This window comes from Nannospalax galili, unplaced genomic scaffold (genome assembly GCF_000622305.1).
Source record: "Nannospalax galili isolate Female #2095 unplaced genomic scaffold, S.galili_v1.0 scaffold238, whole genome shotgun sequence".
In the NCBI taxonomy this organism is placed as follows: domain Eukaryota; kingdom Metazoa; phylum Chordata; class Mammalia; order Rodentia; family Spalacidae; genus Nannospalax; species Nannospalax galili.
Window position 1 is genome coordinate 1,679,910 of NW_008341888.1, and position 21,961 is coordinate 1,701,870.

The window sequence follows — 21,961 nt, forward strand, 5'->3', positions numbered from 1 at the left end:
GAAGCCATTGAAAATTGAGTTCCCTCCAAAATAAAACCTGAGAAAACCTGAAACCTAGACCAATCAGCTTTACATACTCAATAAGAAAACAACCAAGGCACACCAATAATACAAACAAACAAACTTCAACTCAGCAAAAGAAGGCTTGAGTTTCATACCAGAATCACAAACAGCATAAGAAATCCACATGCCAAAATCACAATGGAAAAAAAATAATATGGGAAACCAAAACAGCAAGTTCCCACCAAATTCCACCAGTCCTGTAGATGATATCTACAAGGAGAGTCCCCTAGAGATAACCCAGGACACTGAATTTAAAAGAACAATCATAAACATGATCAAGGAATTTAATGAATTTAAAGAACACACAAATAAACAAATCAAAGAACTAAAAGAAGATAGTGATAAACTTCTGACTGAATTCACAAAAGAGAAATATTAAAAAAAAACTCAGGCTGAAATAAAGAAGTGAAAAACTCAATAAGCCAATTTGAAACAACAGGAGAAAGCCTCACCAATAGAATGAATGAAATGGAAAACAGAATATCAACACTGGAGGATAATCTTGAAGAATTGGGGTGCTCAAGCAAAGATTATGAAAAAATTTAGAAAGCACAGGAACAGAATATGCAGGAAGTGTGGAAAACCACAAAAAGACCAAATCTAAGTATCATAGGCATAAAGGAAAGAGAAGAAATTCAGGTTAATGGTATTGACCAGATCTTAAAGTGAATTATAGATGAGAATTTCCCAAAACTAAGGAAAAAAAAAACTGAGGAAGCACATAGAGCACCAAGTAGACAGGACTAGAAAAGAAACTCCCCATGGCATATCATAGTAAAAACACTAAATGTACAGAACAAAGAGAGAATACTGAAAGCTGCAAAAGAAAAACAAGTCACATACAAAGGAAAGCCCATCAGAATTACAGCTGACTTATCAATGCAAACTATGAAACCCTGAAGAGCCTGTACCAAGGTATTTCTTGTTCTAAATGACCATAGTTGCCAACCCAGAATACTTTGCCCAGAAAAAATGTCTATTATAGTTGAAGAGGAAAGAAAAATCTTCCACGACATGAATAGGCTGAAAGAATACATGTCCACAAAACCAGTCCTTCAAAGAATATTTGAAGCAATACAAAGAAAGAAGGAAGGAACAATTATACCCCAGGGGCAACAGAAAGAAACTAAATGAAGGTATAATTGTGGAAACACAAAATTAGACAAAGAATGCAAACAATAATCAAAATGATGACAATCAATACACATCTTTCAATAATAGCTTTACTGAACTCCCCAGTCAAAAGACACAGGCTTGTTGAATGAATTAAGAAACAAAATCTATCTTTTTGTTGTATGCAGGAAATTTATTTCACTTTCAAGGACAGGCACTACCTTAAAGTGAAAGGATGGAAAAGGCTATTTTAAGCAAATGGCACTAAGAAACAAGCAGAAGTTGCAATTTTATTTTATTTTTAAATTTTTTGGTCTTTTTTGAGACAGGGTCTCCCTGTACCCCAGCTTGCCTAGAACTCACTATGTAGACCAGGCTGGCCTTGAGCTCACAGAGATTTGCCTGCCTTTGCCTCCCGAGTGCTGGGATTAAAGGCACGTACCACCATGCCTGGCTAGAGGTTGCAATTTTAATAGCAAACAAAATAGATTTAAAATTAAAACTGATCAAAAGAGGAAAAGAAGGCCGCTTCATTCTGATTAAACGAACAATTAACCAAGAAGATATTACAATCATGAACATATATGCACCAAACTCTGGTGCATCCAAATTCATAAAAACAACACTATAGGACTTTTATGCAAAGTGAAGGATAAGGATCTAGTTTCATTCTTCTACAAGTAGAGATCTAATTTTGCCAGCACCATTTGTTGAAAATGCTGTCTTTCCTCCATTGTGTGTTCTTGGTACCTTTGTGAAATATCTGGTGGCTGAAATTGCATGTACTCATGTTTGGGTCTTCAAAGACGTTCCATTGTCTATTTTTTTTTTGGTCCTTTTGATACAGGGTCTCCCTGTAGCCCCAGCCATCCTGGAACTCACTATGTAGACCAGGCTGGCCTTGAACTCACAGAGATCTTCCTGCCTCTGCCTCCCAAGTTCTGGGACTACAGGCATGCGCCACCACGACCGGCTTCATTGTCTATTTTCAATGATATTCTATGTGTCTATTTTTGTGCCAGTACCATGCTGCCTTCATAAAAGGAATTTGGAAGTTCTCCCTCTGTTTCTATCTTTTTGCGTAAATTATGTAGTATTGGATATAGATAGTCTTTAAATGTCTGGTAGAATTCTGCTGTAAAGCCAATCTCGTCTTGGACTTTTTTTTAGTCGGGAGGTTTTGTATTACTGTTTCAGTTTCCTTATGTGTTATGGGTCTGTTTAAGCTGTTGATCCCTTCTTGGTTTACTTTTGGTGGTTCCCATGATTTTATATACCCATCCACATTTCTTTTAGGTGTTCAAATTTAGTAACGTGTACATTTTTAAAGTATTCCCTTATAATATTCTGGATCGTTTTCGTGTCTGTTATGATGTTTTCCCTTTCAGATCTGATTTTGTTGATTTGGAGGTTCTCTGTCTTTCTTTTTGTTAACTGGGGGTCTAGGGGTCTTTCAATCTTGTTTATCTTTTCAAAGAATCAGCTCTTGGATTTGTTGATGCTTTGTATTGTTTTGTTTCTATTTCGTTAATTTCTGCTCTGAGTTTTGTTATTTCTTCTTGTCAGCTGCTTTTGGGTTTCATTTGTTGTTTTTCAAGTGTCTTGAGATGCAAAGTTAAGTCATTTATTTGTGCTCTTTCTGATTTTTGTTGTTGTTGTTATTTTTTGAGAGAGGGTCGCCCTGGCTGTTCTTGCAGAAGCCGCAGTTTAGATTCCACATGACAACTAAAAAGTGTCTATAACTCCAAATTAAGTGGCTCTGACACCCTCTTCTGTGTTCTGTGGGCACCACACAACTTGGGTGCACTTACATACATGCAGGCATAACAATCATACACATAAAATAAAAACAAACTAAAAATTTAAAAAAGCATACGTAAATTAAGAAACATGATGAGTAATGATCTAGGCAGGGTAGCTTACAACTTCATCCTGTCATGTGGGAGGATAAGACAGGAGAATTACTATGAGTTTTAGGCCAGCCTAGGCTACAGAGTAAATTACAGACCAGCCTGGGATACAATGTAAGGCCCTTTTTCAAAGAAAAGATAGTGTTTGGCCAGGCATGGTGGCACATGCCTTTAATCTCAGTACTCAGGAGGCAGAGGCAGGTGGATCTCTGTGAGTTGAAAGCCAGCCTGGTCTACATAGTCAATTCCGGGACAGTTGGGGCCAGAGGGAGATCTTGTCTTAAAAAATGACACCCTTCAAAAAGAAAAGATAATGTAACTATGGCATGGTAGTATACACCTGTAATCCCCACACTGGAGAGTCAGAGACAGGAGGAACTTTATGATTTCCAGCCTGGGCTACATAACAAGATGCTGTATCAAAAAACATATATAAAATCATATACATAGTGTAGTAGTGTTTTATGCAATCATCTTGTTTCAGTTCTAGTGTAGGAACATTATATGATAAATAACAAAGGAAAGTAGAAGTACAATATGGCCCTGCACTCCTACCAGTAAATACAGATAATATCCAAAGCAAATGAAATCATGATGCTATAGAGAATCTGCCTTCTCGTGTTTACTACAGCACTCTTTACAATAGCCAAGAAATGAAACCACACAATGTATCCATCAATGGATGAATGGGTCAAAAATGGAGTCCATGCCAGTCTGGATATGGTCTGGATATGGTGACACACGCATGTAATCCTAGAATTAGTGATGCTGATACAGGAAGATTATGAGTTCCAAGCCAGCTATAAATATAAAGTGAGATCCTTTCCAAAAAAGGACAGAAAATGAGAGAGAGAGAACTAAAAGAAGGAAGAAAGGAAGGAAGGAAGGAAGGAAGGAAGGAAGGAAATAAATGTGTGGTTGGGAATGTACCTCAGTTGGTAGAATGCTTGCGTAGCATGCACAAAGCTCTGTTCAGTTCCCACCACCAAATAAATTGAGTGTGTGAGTGTGGTGGGACATGCCTGTAATCCCAGCACTCAAGAAGAAGAGATAGGAAGGTCAGAGGTTCAAGGTTATAATGGTACATATCAAGTTTGAGGCCAGCCTGGACTAAGTAGTATGATACCGATACCCTGTTTCTGTTACATTTTTTTGTTTATTTTTTTCTTTAATATATATCTATATATTTCAACACCCTATGTCTTAAAAAATAAACAATGAAAATGTGATGCACATACATAACTGTATATACACATATTTTGAGTTGCATATGTGTTTGGAGTATGTGCATGTGTGTATTCATGTTTGCATGAATGTGTTCGTACCTGTGTGTGAAGATGTATTAATTACTTTTCTGTTTCTGTGATTTAAAAACCATCCATGACCAAGGCAACTATTGAAGGAAGAATTTATTGGGCTTACAGTTCCATGGCAGGAAGTAGCTGGAGCAGAAAGCCAAGTGTTCACGTCTTCAAGCAGGCACAGGAAGTGGAGAGAGACAAACTGGCAAATTGGACATGGCTATGAATTCTCAAAGCCCACCCCTAGTGACAAGCTTCCTCCAGCAAAACCACACCTCCAAGGGATTCCATGACCTTCCAAAAACAATACTACCAACGTGCTAAATAATTGAGATTATGGGGGAGGGAACCTTATTCAAACCACCATGAAGGGTATGCGTGCATGTATGTGTGCATGCATGTGGAGGCCCAAGGTTGATGTTGGGTCTTCCTCAGTCACTATCCACCTGTATACTGAGGCATGGTCTCGCTCATTTGGCTAATCCAACTTACCAGTTTTCTGCCTCCAGCGGCTGGGATTCCAGGTGGACCACCATGTCTACCTTTTATGTGGGTGCTACAGACTCAAATTCTGATCCTTACACTTGCTCAGCAAGTGTTTTCCCCACAGAGTCATTTCCCCACACCCCAAAACTGTATTTAATCAGCCACAAAATAATTAATGAAATTCTGTCTTCTGCAACACTATAGATGGAATTGAGAATCCTTATGTTAAATAAACTCAGCTAACTGGGCGTGGTGCCACACTAGGAAGGCAGAGGTAGGTGGATTTCTGTGAGTTCAGGGCTAGTCTGGTCCACATAGTGTAAGTTCCAGGCCAGCCAGAGTTCATAGTGAGATCCTATCTCAAAAAGGAGAAAATTAATAAGCTCTATTTTGCTATTGCACAATAATGTAACTATTAATAGCAAGAATGTCAGAAAGTGAGACGAATGGATTCAGAGGGCTTTCACCACAAGGAGGCGATAAATGTTTCAAGAGATAGATATGCTTCACCAGATTTGGGCATTGTGCAACCTATGTTGCACATATCAAAACATAATGTAGTCCTTCATTAATACTCAATTTTTGCTGGGCATGGTGGCACACAGCTTTAATCCCAGCACTCAGGAGGCAAACCCAGGCAGATCTCTGTGAGTTAAAGGCCAGCCTAGTCTACATAAATGAGTTTCAAGTCAACCAGAGCTACATGTGAGACCCTGTCTCAAAACAAACAAAAACATGAAATTTTTATGTTTTGTATCAGCTAAAAGTAAATCCAGAACTGGACCTGGTAGTCCAGGCCTTTAGTTCTAACTACTCAGGAGGCTGAAGTGGGAGGACCTAAAGTTCAAGGCTAGCCTGGACACACTACCTCCAAATAAAAAGTAAAAAATGAGCTATGGATATTGTTCAATGGTGTAACAGTTGCCTGGCACGCAGGTCTTAGGTTCAATCACCAGTACTGAAAATAAATCAGGAATCAAGGCATGATGGTATATGCCTATAATCTCAGAACCTAGGAGCCTAAGGCAAGACTTAAAAATTATTTTTTTATTACATTTACTTATTTGTGTCTGTGGGAGGGCATGCATGTGCCATGGCACAAGTATGGGTGTTAGAGAACAATTTAGAGGAGAGAGTTGGGTCTCTCCTTCCATCATGTGGATCCCTGGGATGGAACTCAGGTTGTCAGGCCTGGTAACAAATACTTTTACCCATCTTGGTGACCTGAGGCCCTTTTAAAATTCATTCCTTTGTACATTCAAGACCCTTCCTCAAAAATGAAGCAAGCAAAAAGAAAATTAAAAGAAAATATGCTCAAAGGGAAATTCACATCTGGTCCTGGAAACTTAGATACAACCTATGGCCAGGAAATTCATAGGCTCAGTGGAAAAATGACTGCTATTACTGGATAAATAAATATAATATACTGACTAAGATGCTTCTTAATGTTTACAACCACAGATTATCACTCTCAGTGTTTATTCGGATATTTATATTTCTGGGTTTTTGCCTTTTCCTCACTTGTGTTTTATAGTAAAAAAGAACACTGCCTACTCTCCACTAGCCACCTGTGAAAACCAAAAATGCTAAGACAAAAGGTTCAGTATACTAGAGTTAGAGGGTTATAGTCTTCCATGTCATCCCCTCCAAGCTCAGCAACCATTGCAGAAGAGGAGGCGAAAAGAATGTAAGTGCCAAGGAAGGGGTAGAGTGTTGTGTAGCAATTCCTCTGGGATAAAACCCTTCACCTTAGTTCTTTAAGACAAAATGTTCTAAAGGAAGATGAACAATAGGATGTTCTAAAAGGAAATAACTCAATAGCTCAGGAAGTGCCTGAAATTGACCAGGATCATTAGGTCCCTCCCTCCCCAAGCTCTAAGGACTGCTAGAGACCTCTCAGACCAGCTGAGCTACCTGAAAAGGCCACTCTCCAACCTGCTGAGCTGCCTGCTGGTTGTGCAGTGAGCTCAGGGTTTCCTGCTTCTGTAAATTGCCACCCCTGCTGGGGGGGGGGTTGATGATGTAGTTGTCTTTGAGTCATTTCTGCTAATGTAAGTAACCCCAATAAACTCACTGGTCTACCAAGCTGGGAAAAAAAGAAGAAAAAAATATGCTTTAGGAATTCCAGATAATAGATTTACCAGGAAAATAATTTTTGGGGCAGGAGAGATGGCTCAGCAGTTAAGAGCATTGACTGCTCTTGCAGAGGACCAGGGTTTGATTCCTAGCACTCACATGGTGGCTACGAACTGTCCTTAACTCCAGTTACAGGGGAATCCGAAGCTCTCTTCTGACTTCCGCAGCATTGCACAACACGGGTACACTCACATACATGCAGGCAATACACTCATACACATAAAATAAAAATAATCAATAAAATATAAAATATTTATTTATACTAATGCATCCCGTAGCTCTCACCAGTGAACCTTCCTTATACAACAGAGTGTGATGTGCACAGAATGACATAACTGACTAAGTTTTAAAGATAAGAGACTGCAGAATGTGTGTCCCTGGATAGAACTATATTAAACCTCACCCACCCATGGCTCAGGGACCATTGTGGAAGAGGAGGTGGAAAGATTGTAAGAGCCAGGGTTGGTCCATGAATTTAGGAAACAGAGGCTTTCAGACCACCAGAAACTTGTTTACGAGAACTTGCGGCAGTGGTGGTGTCATGTACAAGACCCACGCTGACTCAATTAGACAAGGGCTGAGTGTAGAGTTAGGGAAATGGGTGGTGAGCCCTGGACCTAGCCTGTTGGCAACTGATTACTGCTGGGTGAGGGAGAGTAGAGCTTTAAGATCTCTAGATAGGCTGACTAGGCTCCAATGAATGAACTTATACCAAAAGACATCTGTGTACAAATGGACAGGAGTTAATATATATGACAGAATTCATGAGGTCCAATGGGAGGCTGGTATGGTGGGGCATGGATGGGGGAGGGAGTCTATATTTGATTAAGAACTATTGTATGGAATGCACAAAACTCAATAAAAATACCTTTAAAAATATATTTATTTATATGTGTGTGCATGTGTGCCATAGCATGCATGCAGAGGTCAGAGGACAACTTTCAGGAGCTAGTTCTCTCCTACCATGTGGGTCCAGGGATCAAACTCAGGTGTCAGGCTTGGTGGCAAGTGCCCTTACCTGCTGAGTCATCTCCCTGGCCCCTACGAAAAGAATTTAAATCAACTATTTAAATTATGTTTGGGACCAAGCATGGTGACATATGCCTTTAGTATCAGCACTGGGGAGCCAGAGGCAGGCAGATCTCTGTGAGGAGGTCAGCCTTGTCTACATAGTGAGTTCCATGTCAACTGGGGCAACAGGGAGACCCTGTGACAAAAACCAAACCAAACTAAAACAAAACAGGACAAAATTGTGTTTAGGAAAGCAGGGAGTAGTGGCATATCCTGTAATCCTAGTACTCAAGAGGAAGAGCAACTGTTTGAGGTAGCCTGGTCTATATACGGAGTTCAAGACCATTCTCTGTTACATAGTAAGTTTGAGATCAGTTCTGAGCTACAGAAGGTCTTGTTTCAAACAAACAAACAAAAATATGTTCAGGAGCATGGTACAGATCTGTAATCTCAAAATTTGGGAGGCAGGGGCAGCAGGACGGAGATTATAAGGCAAGCCTGGGTTACATAGTGAGGTCCTGTCTCAAAAAGTAAACTAGAGGGGCTGGCTCAGCAATTAAGAGCTCTGACTGCTCTTGCAGAGGACCTGGGTTTGATTCCCAGCATCCACATGGCAGCTAACAACCATCCATAATTCCAGTTCCAGGGGATCCGATGCCTTCTGACCATTGCATAACACAGGTGTACTTACATACATGCAGGCAATACATTCATACACATAAATAAAAATAAAACTTTTTGTGTTTCTTTTGAGACAGGTTCTGCCTGTAGCTCCAGCTGGCCTGGAACTCACTATGTAGACCAGGCTGGCCTTGAACTCACAGAGATCCCCCTGCCTCTGCCTTCTGAGTGCTAGGATTAAAATTGTGAGCCACCACTCCTGGTTAAAATAAAATATTTTAAAAAGTAAAATAGGGGGCTGGAGAGGTGGCTCAGCGGTTAAGAACACTGGCTGTTTTTGCAGAAGACCCAGGTTCGAATCCCAGAACCCACATGGCACCTAACAACTGTCTGTAACTCCAGTCCCAGGGGATCCGACAGCCTCTTCTGACCTCCGCAGGCATTGCACGACACGGGTGCACTTACCTACATGCAGGCAATACACGCATACACACAAAATAAAAATAATAAATTTTTTAAAAAGTAAAATAGAAAATATGTTTAGAGACATGTAATGGCTCATAATCTCAGCACTTAAGAGGGTGAAACAGAAGAATTGTTTAAGGTTTGAAGCAAACCTGGGTTACATAGTGAGTTCCAGGCTAGCCTTGATTACAATATGAGACTGTAGTGGGGGAAAAAAAAACAAAAACAAAACGGGAGCTGGAGGGATGACTCAAAAGTTAAGAGCACTTTCTGTAACCTGAGTTTGGTTTCTAGCACCCACATCTGCCTGTACACATACAGATGCACACACATACACATCAATAAAATGAATAAAATCTTTCAAAATGAAACAAAACCAAAACCAAATGTGTTTACATAGCTAAAATCAACTATATCCAAAAAAAGTACATAATAGCTGAGTACTATGGCAGGCACCTTTAATCCAGCACTTGGGAGGCCAGAGGATTAGGAGTTCAAGGGTAGCCTGGGTTATAGGAGACCCTGTGTCAAAACAGCAATAACAACAAAAATACTTGAGCTGAAAAACGATAATAAAAAAAATACAGTAGAGGGTTTCAAAAGCATGTTGGGAGTAGGGCATCGTGCTACATGCTTGTAATTCCAACGCTTAGACTGAGTCAGGAGGGTCTAGGCTACATAATAAAGTCTTTTTCTCAAAAGTCAAAAAAAAGGTGTATCTGGCAGGCAGAAGAATGAGATAGCAGACATGAGGATCAGAAGTTCAAGGTCACCTTTAGCTACATAGATGGGTTATATAAGAGCCTGTTTCAATCACAACCCCTCCCCTACAAAACTCAACCCAACCCAACCAAACAGAAAAAAAAAAACCAGGTTAGCAGATTGACATGTGTTACTCTTAAAAAAACCCAAAAACCAAAAACCAAGTTATCGGTAAATAATAGATGATATGCCATGTAAGTAGTAACCGAAGAGCACTGGAGTAGCGGCTGTGTTAGTATTAGAAAACGGAGTTCAAGACAAGATCAGAAAGACAAAGGAACACATTCTACAATGAAACAAGGATAAATATGACTGGCAAGGTCCAACAATCTTAAATGCAAACGCAACCAACCACACAGACCCAACACACATCAAGTAAAACAAAAGAAAAATGAATTGAAAGTAGAAATCAACAAATAGAAAATACCTCGGGGCTGGAGTGATGATTAAGGGCACTGGCAGTTGTAGAAGACCTGGTTTCGAGTCTCAGCACCCCAGCACACATGGTGGGTAACAGCCGTCCATAACTCCAGTTCCAGGGGACCAACGCCCTCTTCTGTCCCCCGCGGGCATTGCACTTGCATACATGCAGGCAATACACTCATACACATAAAATAAAATAAAGTAGGGGCTGGAGAGATGACTCAGCGGTTAAGAGCACCAACTGTTCTTGCAGAGAACCCGGGTTTCATTCCAGCACCCACATGGTGGCTACAAACCATCCTTAACTCCAGTTCCAGGGGAATCCGAAGTTCTCTTCTGACCTCCGTGGCATTGTACGACACGGGTGCACTCACATACATGCAGTTTTAAGAAAATACTTGCCGGGCATGGTGGAGCACACCTTTAGTCCCAGGACTCAGGAGGCAGATAAAGGTGGATTGGTGTGAGTTCAAGGCCACCGTGGTCTACATAGTGAGCTACAGACCAGTTGAGGCTACAAGGAGACCTTGTCTCAAAAAGTCCAAAAATTAAATAGAAAAATAAATAAATAAAAGAAAATACTCACCTCTCAACAACATAGAATAACTATACTGAAGATGAACTAAGGTAAAAAACCTCCTACAAGGCTGGGTGTGGTGGCACATGCCTTTAGTCCCAGCACTCGGGAGGCTGAGGCAGGCGGATCTCTGTGAGTTCAAGGCCAGCCTGGTCTACATAGTGAGTTCCAGGACAGCTGGGGCTACGGGAAGACCCTGTCTCAAAAAACAAACAAACAAACAAACAAACAAACAAAAAAACAAACAAAACCTGCTACAGCGTCATTAACCAAATGGATCTAACATTCACAGAAAATTCCATTCACTGATGGAGGAAGGAACATCTCCTTCAAGCAACCATAGAATCTCCTGATGGTTAGTCTGGATTCTGGCCTTGATTAGATTGAGAAGTGCCTTGATTAGTAGTATGTGAGGATGTTTCCAGAGGTCATTAATTAAGGGGGAAAGCTCCGCCTGAATGTGAGCAGCTCGACCATCCCATAGACTGCCGGCCAGAAGGCAAAAGGGGAAAAGGGGAGCAGAGCAGTGAACCAGGCATCTGCCTTCTGTGCATCCTGGCCTCTGGCATGTGACCCCAACAACATGATAGACAACTTCATGAGTATCTGGGTCTTCTCACTAGTATTAGAAATTTGTGAGTGCATCTATTAAAATAATATTGGGAGCTGGGCGACGTGGCACAAGCCAGGCAGAGGCAGGTGGATCTCTGTGAGATCAAGGACAGCCTGCTGTACATAGTGAGTTCCAGACTAGCTGGGGCTACAGGGAGACCATGTCTCAAAAACAATTGAGTTGAGGTTTATGCTGGTATAATTGCTACTTGGATTCATATTTGTTGGCACAAAATGGATAGACCTTTTGTTATAACAATTAGGTTGTTTTTGTTTGTTTGTTTGCTTGCTTTTTGAGACATGGTCTCAAAATGTAGTCTCTGGCTGACCTGGAACTCATGATGTAGACCAAGCTGGTCCCAAGAACTCACAGAAATCCACCTGACTCTGACTCCTGAGTGCTGGGACTAAGGCTTGGCCACTTATAACAATGAAAATTAGTTTCCCCCATCAATTTTTATAATATATTCTCATTACAGGAAATTTTGGGAGAAATGGAAAAGTGCAAAGCAGGAAAACAAATCACTGAGACATTTCATCTGAATATATCTAATCTTTCCTTTTTAAAAAAAGATTTTATTTTTAATTTTCTCTCTCTCTCTCTCTCTCTCTCTCTCTCTCTCTCGCTATGTGCATGTGAGTGCAGGTGCCCACAAAGGCCCCTGGAGCTGGAGTTACAGTCATTTATGAGTCACCCAATGTTAGGTGCTGGGAACTGAGCTCCAGTCCTTTACAAGAGCAATATTCACTCTTTTATTTTATTTTTTTGGTCTTTTTGAGACAAGGTTTCTCTGTAGCCCCAGCTGTCTTGGAACTCACTATATAGCTCAGGCTGGCCTTGAACTCACAGACATCTGCCTGCCTCTGCCTCCCGAGTGCTGAGATTAAAGGCATGCACCACCGTGCCCGGCACCAAAGAGCAATATTCACTCACTCTTAACCACAGAGTCAGCTCTCCAGTCTCCTAACTTTCTCTTTTTAACTTATTTTTATTTTGTGATGCTGAGGTTGGAATCTAGGCACCCCACATGCTAAGCAGGTGCCCCACCACTGAGCTAGCACACTCACCACTGATCTTTTAACCTTTATATTTTTTGGATGTGTCTTCTAAGCCCTTTTATATCTTGTTTGAAATGTAATTTTTCTTTTCTTATGGATTTTAGGTTAGTATACGAACTAACCAAGGTCTCAGCAGGACATCATCATACATATGTTTTGTATACTTTGTTCTCATTCACCCACCCCCATTGCCCTCCCCACTATTCCCTCTCCTCAAACATATATATTTGTGTGTATATATATATATATATATATATGTATATATTTGGGTTTTTTTGGATAGGGTCTCCCTGTAGCCCCAGCTGGTCTAGAACTCTATGTAGACCAGGCTGGCCTCAATCTCATTGAACTCCACCTGCCTCTGCCTCCTGAGTGCTAGTATTAAAAGTGTGTACTGCCACGCCCGGCTTCAAATCTAATTTTTTAATAAAAGGGGCTGGAGTGTAGCTCAGTGATAGAGTGCATGCTTAGTATGCATGAGGCCTTGGGTTGTCCCCAGCACCACCATTATAACAGCAATCCAAAACACACCAATCTACCGTGCAAGTTCTACTTCTTTAACTTGAGGTAGTTGTTTAATGACTTACTCCATCCCTCACTGTAAGACTGAGTTTGTTTACTTCTTCATGGTATAACATATTACTACCTTTTATTTTCTTTCTTTACTTTTGGGACAGGATCTTATATACCCCAGCCTGGCCTGGAACTCTCTATTGAGCCTAGGATGACTTTGAATTGAATCTCCTGCCTCTATCTCCTAAGTGCGAGAATTATAGCTGTGCATCACTATTCCTGGCTATGTAGTTATTTTATTCCTTAGTATATTTTTTATCAATTTTTTATGAGATGTTGAGTAACGCATTTAGGGTATTGAGAATGTTAGGCAAGTGTATGCCTCTGACCCATACCTTCAGCCATATACTTTATTTCATTGTATGGATATAATCATCTATTTAATGAATGCCTATTTAGGAGCATCTATACTATTTCCAAATTTCAGCACTACACAAGTAAAGAATGTCTACACTCAGGTAGAGGGAAGAGGATCAGAAGATCAAGATTGTCCTTGCCTATATAAGGAGTTCCAGGCCAGCCAGGGCTACATAGTGAGACCTTGTCTAAACAAAACAAATTAAAAAAGCAAATCACAAATGAACAACAAAAATGAAAACAAAACATCAAAAGAATGTCTACTGAGCAAGGTGTGGTGGCACACACTGTGTGGTGAGTCTGCATGTGTGTGTGTGTGTGTGTGTGTGTGTGTGTGTTTGTGTGTGCACGCGCAGGGGGATCAGGAATACAAGGCCAATTTTAACCACATATCCAATTGTAGGCAAGACTAGGCTACATGGTTACAAATTTCTAGGTTAAAGGATACACACATTTTTATATTTCATAGATATTATTGGACATTATTTTCACATGGAATAGGGTTTATAAAGGTGCTTATTAAGAAGTGTAATAATACCTGCCAGGCATGCTAGGGCACATCTTTAATCCTAGGACTCGGGAGGCAGAGGCAGGTTGATCTCTGTGAGTTCAAGGCCACCCTGGTCTATATGAGTTCTGGGCCACCTGGGGCTATAGGGAGACTCTGTCTCAAATAGACAAAAAAAAAAAAAGTGTAATAGTACCTATTCGCTTTTTTGATTGGTTCTCTTATAGGTAATTTACTCTGTCTTTTTCTTAAAACAAATACACAAATTGAAAAGTTCCACATTTGTGGTTAAGCATCCAAGAAAGGTTTGTGTGTTGATTTCTGTGACCACTTGAAAATGATCAAGGAACTGTGTACTGGTGATTTTGTTTCCTAAAATACTGTGGCTTGGTTCCCATAGACAATCATGACTGAATGTGATTATACTTAAAAGTATATCAATCAAAATTTTGTTAGCCATCCTTTAATGGCAAAGAAATTATTTTTCTTATGATTCATAAATGAGTTATTATAAATTTAGAAATTCTGTGATTGTAGTTTTAAATTGTTCCTTGGGTTGGCAAGATGGCTCAGCACATAAAGTGCTTGTGGTGCAAACCTGATGACCTGAGTTTGATCACTGGAACCCACATAAATGTGGAAGGAGTGAACTAATCATTGACCACCACATGAGTACCATGGCATGTGTATATGTATATGTGCAGAATACACTCACACACAATAATAATAAAGTAAAATGATATGTCTTTATTTGTAGAATTTGTTGTTCAAAGTTGTTTAGTGTAAGACTAGGGAAATAGCTCAGTTGGTAAAGTCTTGCAGCATAAGCATGATGACCCAAGTTAGATGCTCCAGAACAGTGTAAAAGAGCTGGGTGTGGTGGCATGTACTTGTAATCCCAGCCCTGGACAGGCAAAGACAGGTGGATCCCTGGGTCTCACTAAACAGCCAGCCTAGTGTACTCAGTGATCTTCAGGCCAAGATACCCTGTTAGAGAAAACAAAATACCTTGGAACAAATCACCCAAGGTTGTGCTCTGGTCTCCATGTGCATGGAGGGTACATACATGTGCACCCACATAATCGATTATGCACTCATATGCACCTCCCCCGACACACATACAAAGCTGTTTAGTGTCAAGAGGTCTTGTCACTCAGGGATAGTTAAAAAATAATGAAGGGGCTGAGAGTGTAACTCAGAAATAGAATACTGGCCAAGAATGTTCCAGGGTCTGGGTTCTATCCCCACAGCTGCAAAAACTAACAAAAAGTTGGGTCCTTGAATAGGTCCCCTATATTGAGGTCCACCCACCCAGGGCTCAGGGACCATTATGGAAGAGAGGGCAGAAAGATTTAAGAGCCAGGGAGGAGGTGCACGACCATATGGAAATAGTCCTACTGGTGCCAGGGACTCTTCTCATACAAACCTACAGCAACGGTGTCAGCATGCAGAAGACCCATGCAAACTTAAGCAGACAAATACCCAGCACAGAACTGTGGAAGTGAACAACAAGCCTGGATCTTAGTTGAAGAATTATTGGCAGCTGATTACTGCTGGGTGAGGAAGAGTTATCTTCTTGAAGGGAGAGACTGTAGATAGGCTGACTAAACCCCAGTGGATGAACTTGCACTGGGGGACATCTCGGGACACTAACTTTACATAATAGGTTTTAATACAAATGACAGAATGTATGAACTTCAGTGTGTGGGGGGGTCACTATGGGAAGGTACCAAAGGGGAAGGGGGAAGGGGGCATAAAGGTGATTTTCTGTATGAAATACACAAAATTTCAATAAAAAATTATTTAAAAACTAACAAAATTTGATTCAGACAAAGTAGGGGGAAGTCAGTACCATCTATTTCTACATTAAAACTTTCAATTCAGGCTGGGTGTAGTGGTGTACATCTATGATCTCAAGATTTAGGAGTTGGAAGGGTAAAGGTAGGAGGATTGCTGCAGCTTTGAGGCCAGATTGAGCTATAGAGTGAAACCCTGCTTTTTAAAAGTTGCCCCCCCACCCCCAACAACATTGCATGATGACAAATGCCTGCAATATCTTAGCAGGGGGAGGATTGGGAGTTCCAGATTATCCTGGGCAACCGCTTCTTGCCCTGTTGCTGTGATAAAATACTTTGATAAAAGAAACTTAAGGAAGAAAGGATTTGACTCACAATTCCTGGTTACAGTCCATCATTAGGGGGAAATTAAAGTGGCTGGAACTTGAAGCAGCTGGTAAGTTCACATTCACAGCCAAGACCAGACATCAGTGAGTTCATACATACGTGTCAGTGTTCAGCACGATTTTTCCACTCTTACACAATTCAGAATCTCTTGCCTAGGGAACAGTGTTACCCACAGTGGGCAGGTCTTCCCACCCCAGTAATATAATCAAGATAATCTTTACAGACATTCTTACAGGCCCTACTCCCAAGTGAGTCTAGATTGTGTTGACAACTAAAACCATCATAGCCACACAGTGAGTTTGAGGCCAGTCTGGGCTATGTGAAAATGTGTCTCAAAAAAAGAACAAAACATTTAATTCATATTAAAACAACAGACTATTTGCTGTTATTCCCATAGTGATGTCTATTAGATAGTAAGCATATTTGTTGTGATGAAATGGATCTTTCATATTCTTTATTTTCCGAGAAGGGAAAAAATAACTCCTGTAAATTGTGTCTAAGTGATATTTAATGTATGAAACACAGAAAATTGGTATAACAGGTACAGAAGGTTGATTTTTACAGTTGGCAGTGGATTTTAAACATTTAAAAAATGGTTTGAAATGTGTACACACTTCTGTTGATTAAAAACATGACAGTCTATCAGATTATCAAAATGCTCTCTTTGAAAAAAGGCTCCTCTCTTGCCATTCTACTATAAAGGTGTAACCCTGTCACTGAACCATGACTAGAGTTGATGCATATCTCAAGAAAATAAAACATGCACGTGTTGCAGAATAAATGTGGGTATGAAATTACAAACCATTCGAAACTAGAAAACTGCTGTGATTTGCAGATTATCAATGGAGAATGAAATGATAGGGACATGAAAGCTGGGAGGGATGTTAGAGATCATGTAGCCAAACTTCCTCTGTGATGTGGAGGAAACAGATCTAGATTGGTTGATTTGTGAGCCATACACCAATCACAGCAGACTGAGGAAATGGCCGATGGATGTGTGCATTCCAAGTGCCAGTTCCAAGTTTATTCAATATCGAAAAGAATTGTATGTCAGTCTTAAGTTAGTCATATACAACCAACTTCTTGTATTGGTTGTAAGTATACATAAGTACCCTGGTGCTGCAGGACACACCTGTAGTCCCAGCACTTGAGGGGTAGAGGCAGGAGGATCAATGCAAGTTCCAGGCCAGCCTCATCTACATAATGAGTTGGAGGCCAGCCAGGACTATATAACAAAACCTTTTCTTATCCCCTTTCCCCAAAGGTAAACTACATAGATGTGTAAGCATATCGGCATGCTGAATATTATATATGAAACATACAAAGAAATCCACACCATTCTGGAATAAAGGAAAGAACTCTATCGGATGCCTAAATAGATTAGTGATTGAAAGTGCAGTTATTTTCTGTTTTTCGAAGGACTGCTGTTTGGTGGAATTTGCAGTTTGTGTTTCGGTTTCCTCACCCGGAAGATGTTAGGTCTGTCTACTAAGGAGGGTGCAAGCATTGCATGAGATAATTTGAAGGCTCCCTACAGTGCCCAACATATAGTAAATTCTCAACAAATGTAAATAGCCGTTGTTCCGACAATTATGTGGAAGTAAAGACGATGGACTCAAACAGCATTTTCAGGATAACATACATCTTTGGCACTCTGAGGTCAGCTGGGACAGAATTGGACCCTCGGTGAAAAGGTGGAGGGGATTAAATGACGTCCGCCGCCTTAGCAACAGGCCCCCAAAGAAGGTGAATTTCCGTAGCCAATAAGACTATGCGCTCGGGAGGAGGTAGCCAATAGATGACGGAAAGAGGAAGAGGGAGGACGCGCCAATTCTCCTGCCTGAGCCTCGGCCCAACAAAATGGCGGCGGCGGCGGCGTCGCTTTGTTTCCGCGGCTCCTGCGGCGGTGGCTGCGCTAGCGGCCTTTGAGCTGTGGGGAGGACCCAGCACCAGCACCCGTGGCTCCGGAGATTCCAGTCCACTTCGACCGGAGTCGGGCGCCGGGGAACACGGAACGGCACCCAAGGGTTGCCAAAGCCGAGGAGGCGTCCTAGCAAAAAACATGACCGCTGAGCCCATTAGGTAAGCGCAAGCCCCTCGTCACGGGCCTGGCGTCGTGCTCCGGGGCGCCTTCCGAGTGGGCTGCTTGCAAAGACGTGCGCCGGGCGTCTTAGGTTAGGCCGGCGGCGCTCCGTGGCTCCGCGCGGCGGCATCGTCTTCCCTGTAGGTGAGCGGGGCTGGCGGAGCACGCTGGGAAGCCGGGCTAGGGGTGCGTGTCCGGGGCGGCGGGCGCGCAGGCCGGCCGGGCGCCGTCTTCTTCACCTCCCGCCTCTGGGTAGACCATTGCACTCCCGTCTCCCAGGCCGCCGCATCAAGGCTGGAGTCGGAGGCGGTCTGCGCTCGCGGTCCTTCTTCCTAATCTTGGGGCCTAGCGACTGCTTGGGGAAGGAGGGGGAGGGGCGGGAGGATGTGATCCCGGGCGGGACAGTAGAGTGCGGGGCCACTGGCAGTCTCTGGGCCCCGCGTCCCCGCCCGCAGTCCCGGGACCGGAGCGTCGGGCGGCAGGAGGAAGGACGCTCGGGTCCCCCGAGCTTTTTGGCTTCCTTCCTCCACTCCGGATCCTGAAGGGTATCCTGGGCTTTCTCTTGGGCGGCGGCGGGGGAGGGGGGCAAGCTCACTCGGCTTTTGCTTCCCAAGAAGCTCTCTGGACTACTTTTTGTGAAGTCCGGCGCTTAATGGGATAGCAGTTGGTTTTGTCCGCGTTTGGGGCAAATTTGGAAGAGTAATGAGATCCTGTTTTTATTTATTCATTCCATGAGGGATGGGGAGCGTCTTAACGGGGGTTCCCTGGAAGTCCGATTTATTGCCTGACAGGCTGAATCTTACCAATCAGACGCGTTTATTAGGTTGAGGCTGTTTTCCACGCGTTTTTGATTTGCTTCTCAACAGTTTGGGTTGTTAGTATGAAATGTATACCACTTTTCGTGCAGGTGCCTTGCTTTCGGGCAGCTTGATATTTGACTTTTCATCCCATGAAGTGAACTAAGGGATTTTCCTACTTACCGGATACCTGATAGATGTTCTCTTTACCTAGGGAAAATATATTTTAGTTTTTGAAGTACAGACCCCTAGTTACATAAAGATCGTTGCCTTGGTTTATGAATTCGTGTTAATTGGTTCAAGTACAATAAATATTTATGGAATATTAGGTAGTAAGAGATATCCAGTACAACTTGTTCACTGGTTATTATTAGGCATTCCTGTTTGCAATGTGAATGGTGTACCTTACAGTTAAACAGGACTTCTGGATTTTACTTAGCCTCACAGTATATTTTTAAAACCATAGTTGCCCGTGTGTGAATAGTGAGGCAGGAGCCTCCAGGGTTTGAAGCCAGCTTGTCTCAAAAAAAAAAAAAAAAAAAAAAAACCAAAACAAAAACTCCAAAGTGAAAACAGATTGGAGCCTGGCGCCTGTAGCCTCCCTCTCCTGATCAGGAGGCTGAGGCAGGAGGATCACTTGAGTTCACAAGTTCAAGACCATCCTACCCAGCATCCTAAGAATCTGTCTGGAAAAATAAAAGTTGTACTTGGATTTTCTACTCTTTTCTTCTTTGGAAAGAATCTCATTTAATCCAGACTGGTTTTGAACTCAGTATGTAGCAGTGAAGGATGATTGTTGACTTCTTTCTCTCTCTCTCTCTTTTTTTTTAACTTTCAAAAAAAAATTATGTGTATGCGTGTATTGCCTGCATGTACGTAAGTGCACCCATGTCGTGCAGTGCCCACAGAGGTCAGAAGAGACTGTTGGATCCCCTGGGACTGGACAGTTGTTAGCTGCCATATGGGTGCTGGGATTCGAACCCGGGTCTTCTGTAAGAGCAACCAGTGTTCATAACCTCTGAGCCATCTCTCCAGTCCCGATTCTTGACTTCTGATCCTCCTGCCTCCATCTCCCAAGTGCTGGGAGTATAGGTGTGTGCACCATGCTGGGTTTATGCTGGATTGAACCCAGGACTTAGTTGCCCTGATAAGCAAGCACTCTACCAACTGAGTTCCTCTACACCCTCCTCCTTTCTCCCCCTTTCTCCCTCCCTTTCTCCTCCCCTTCTTTCCTCTTCTCCCCCTTCCCCTCTTTCCCTTCCCCCTCTCTGCCTCTCTGCCTCTCTCTTTTTCCCTCCCCCTCCCCCTCCTCCTCCCCCCTCTCCCTCTCCTTCTCTCTCTCTCTCTCCCCCTCTCCCTCTCTCTCCCCTTCCTTTTGTTTGCAGTATGGAGATTGAATCCAGAGCCTTGTGCTTGCTACCCTAGTTCTCTACCATTGAGCTACACCACCAGCCCTCTTTTTACATTTTACTTTGAAATAGAATCTCACTAAGTTACCTAGACTGCTTTTGAATTCCTGGGCTCAGTAGAGCTTTCTGTCTGTTTCTCCAGTGTCTGGGAGTACAGTTTGACACTGCTACCTAATCCAGCTCCTCTCCCTTTCTTTAGGGTGAACAAATGATGTATTATAATTTCTGAACATTTTATGCTGGTCTTGAGTTTTAGGACTAATGATCATAACTAAAATTGAGTACTTAACTGTTTTTTACTTGTATAATTAAAACAAATTCTACAATTACATTAACTTAGGTTTTTTTTTTGTGTGTGTGTGTCTGTGTCTGTGTGTGTGCATGCACGTAGAACACAGAGGAAAACTTTGAGGCGCTCTTTCCTTCCACATGTGGGCCAGGGGATAGTACTCAGATCCTCAGGCTTGGTGGCAAATGCCTTTACCACTGAACCATCTTGCCAGCTCACTTGCATATTTTTTTTTATTTTAAAGAGTTATTTTTATTTATGTGTATGTATGCATATGCATATGCATGTGGGTGCATGAGGATGATAGAAGAGGACATTAGATACCTTGAAGGTGGAGTTATGGATGGTTGTGAGCCGCTTGATATGATGTGGGTGCTGGGAACTGAATTTTGGTCCTCTGCAACAGCAGCAAGGGATTTTAACTGCTGAGCTATCTCTGCAGCCTCAACTCTCTCTCTCTCTCTCTCTCTCTCTCTCTCTCTCTCTGTGTGTGTGTTATAATAAATAATGTATATTTTGTTTTTTTGAGACAGGGTCTCCCTGTAGCCTCGGCTAGCCTGGAACTCCCTATGTAGACAAGGCTGGCCATCTGCCTCTGCCTCTTTAGTGCTGGGTTAAATTAAAGGCATGAAGACATGAGCCACCATGCCCTGTCAGATTTTGATCATTTTAATTTAGGTGCAAGTTTTCTGATAAAAGTAGTTCTTAATTAGGCCGGGTGTGGTGGTGCACACCTTTAATCCTAGCACTTGGGAGGCAGAGGCAGGTGGTTCTCTGTGAGTTCCAGACCAGCCTGGTTTACATAGTGAGTTCCAAGCCAGCCAGGGCTGCAGGAAACCCTGTCTCAAACAAAAAGTAGTTCATGCTGGCTTGATCATGGTAATTTATTACATGTGTCTGAGTTTTCCGGCTGTTTATCATGTACTATTTACTTTTTTATCTAAATGTACAATACAATGAGCTAATCAAACATTTAATTCCGGGAATGTTTTAAACTACATGCTACCACCCCTTGTAAAGAGCAACATATTAAGTGTAGGGAATTAATTAAACAGTGTAACATTGCCTGATTATTTACTATGATAGAGTTCCAAGTGAGTGTTTAGTGATACTTCAGCCTGAAACATTTCTAATCTCCTAAGTCATAATCATTGTTAAAGAAGAAATGGACAAGTAATACTTGAGAACCGAACCCACAGTACTAAACCAGTCAATCTCAATTC

The 21,961-nt window shown here is 42.0% G+C and overlaps 1 protein-coding gene across 5 annotated transcripts in view; it reads left to right on the forward strand.

The window, feature by feature from the left end:
* Positions 1 to 17,909: 17,909 nt before the first annotated feature.
* The window catches only part of Atrx (ATRX chromatin remodeler), a 187,526-nt gene continuing 183,474 nt past the window's right edge, over positions 17,910 to 21,961 (forward strand). For 2 of the 5 annotated variants that reach the window (XM_008837667.3, XM_008837668.3), the window contains exon 1: positions 17,910 to 18,242. In XM_008837667.3, the coding sequence (XP_008835889.1) occupies positions 17,959 to 18,242 (284 nt within the window). In that variant the 5' untranslated portion in view covers positions 17,910 to 17,958. The remainder of the gene's footprint in view (positions 18,243 to 21,961) is intronic. The other 3 variants (XM_008837670.3, XM_008837669.3, XM_029565680.1) reach the window with 2 other exon arrangements.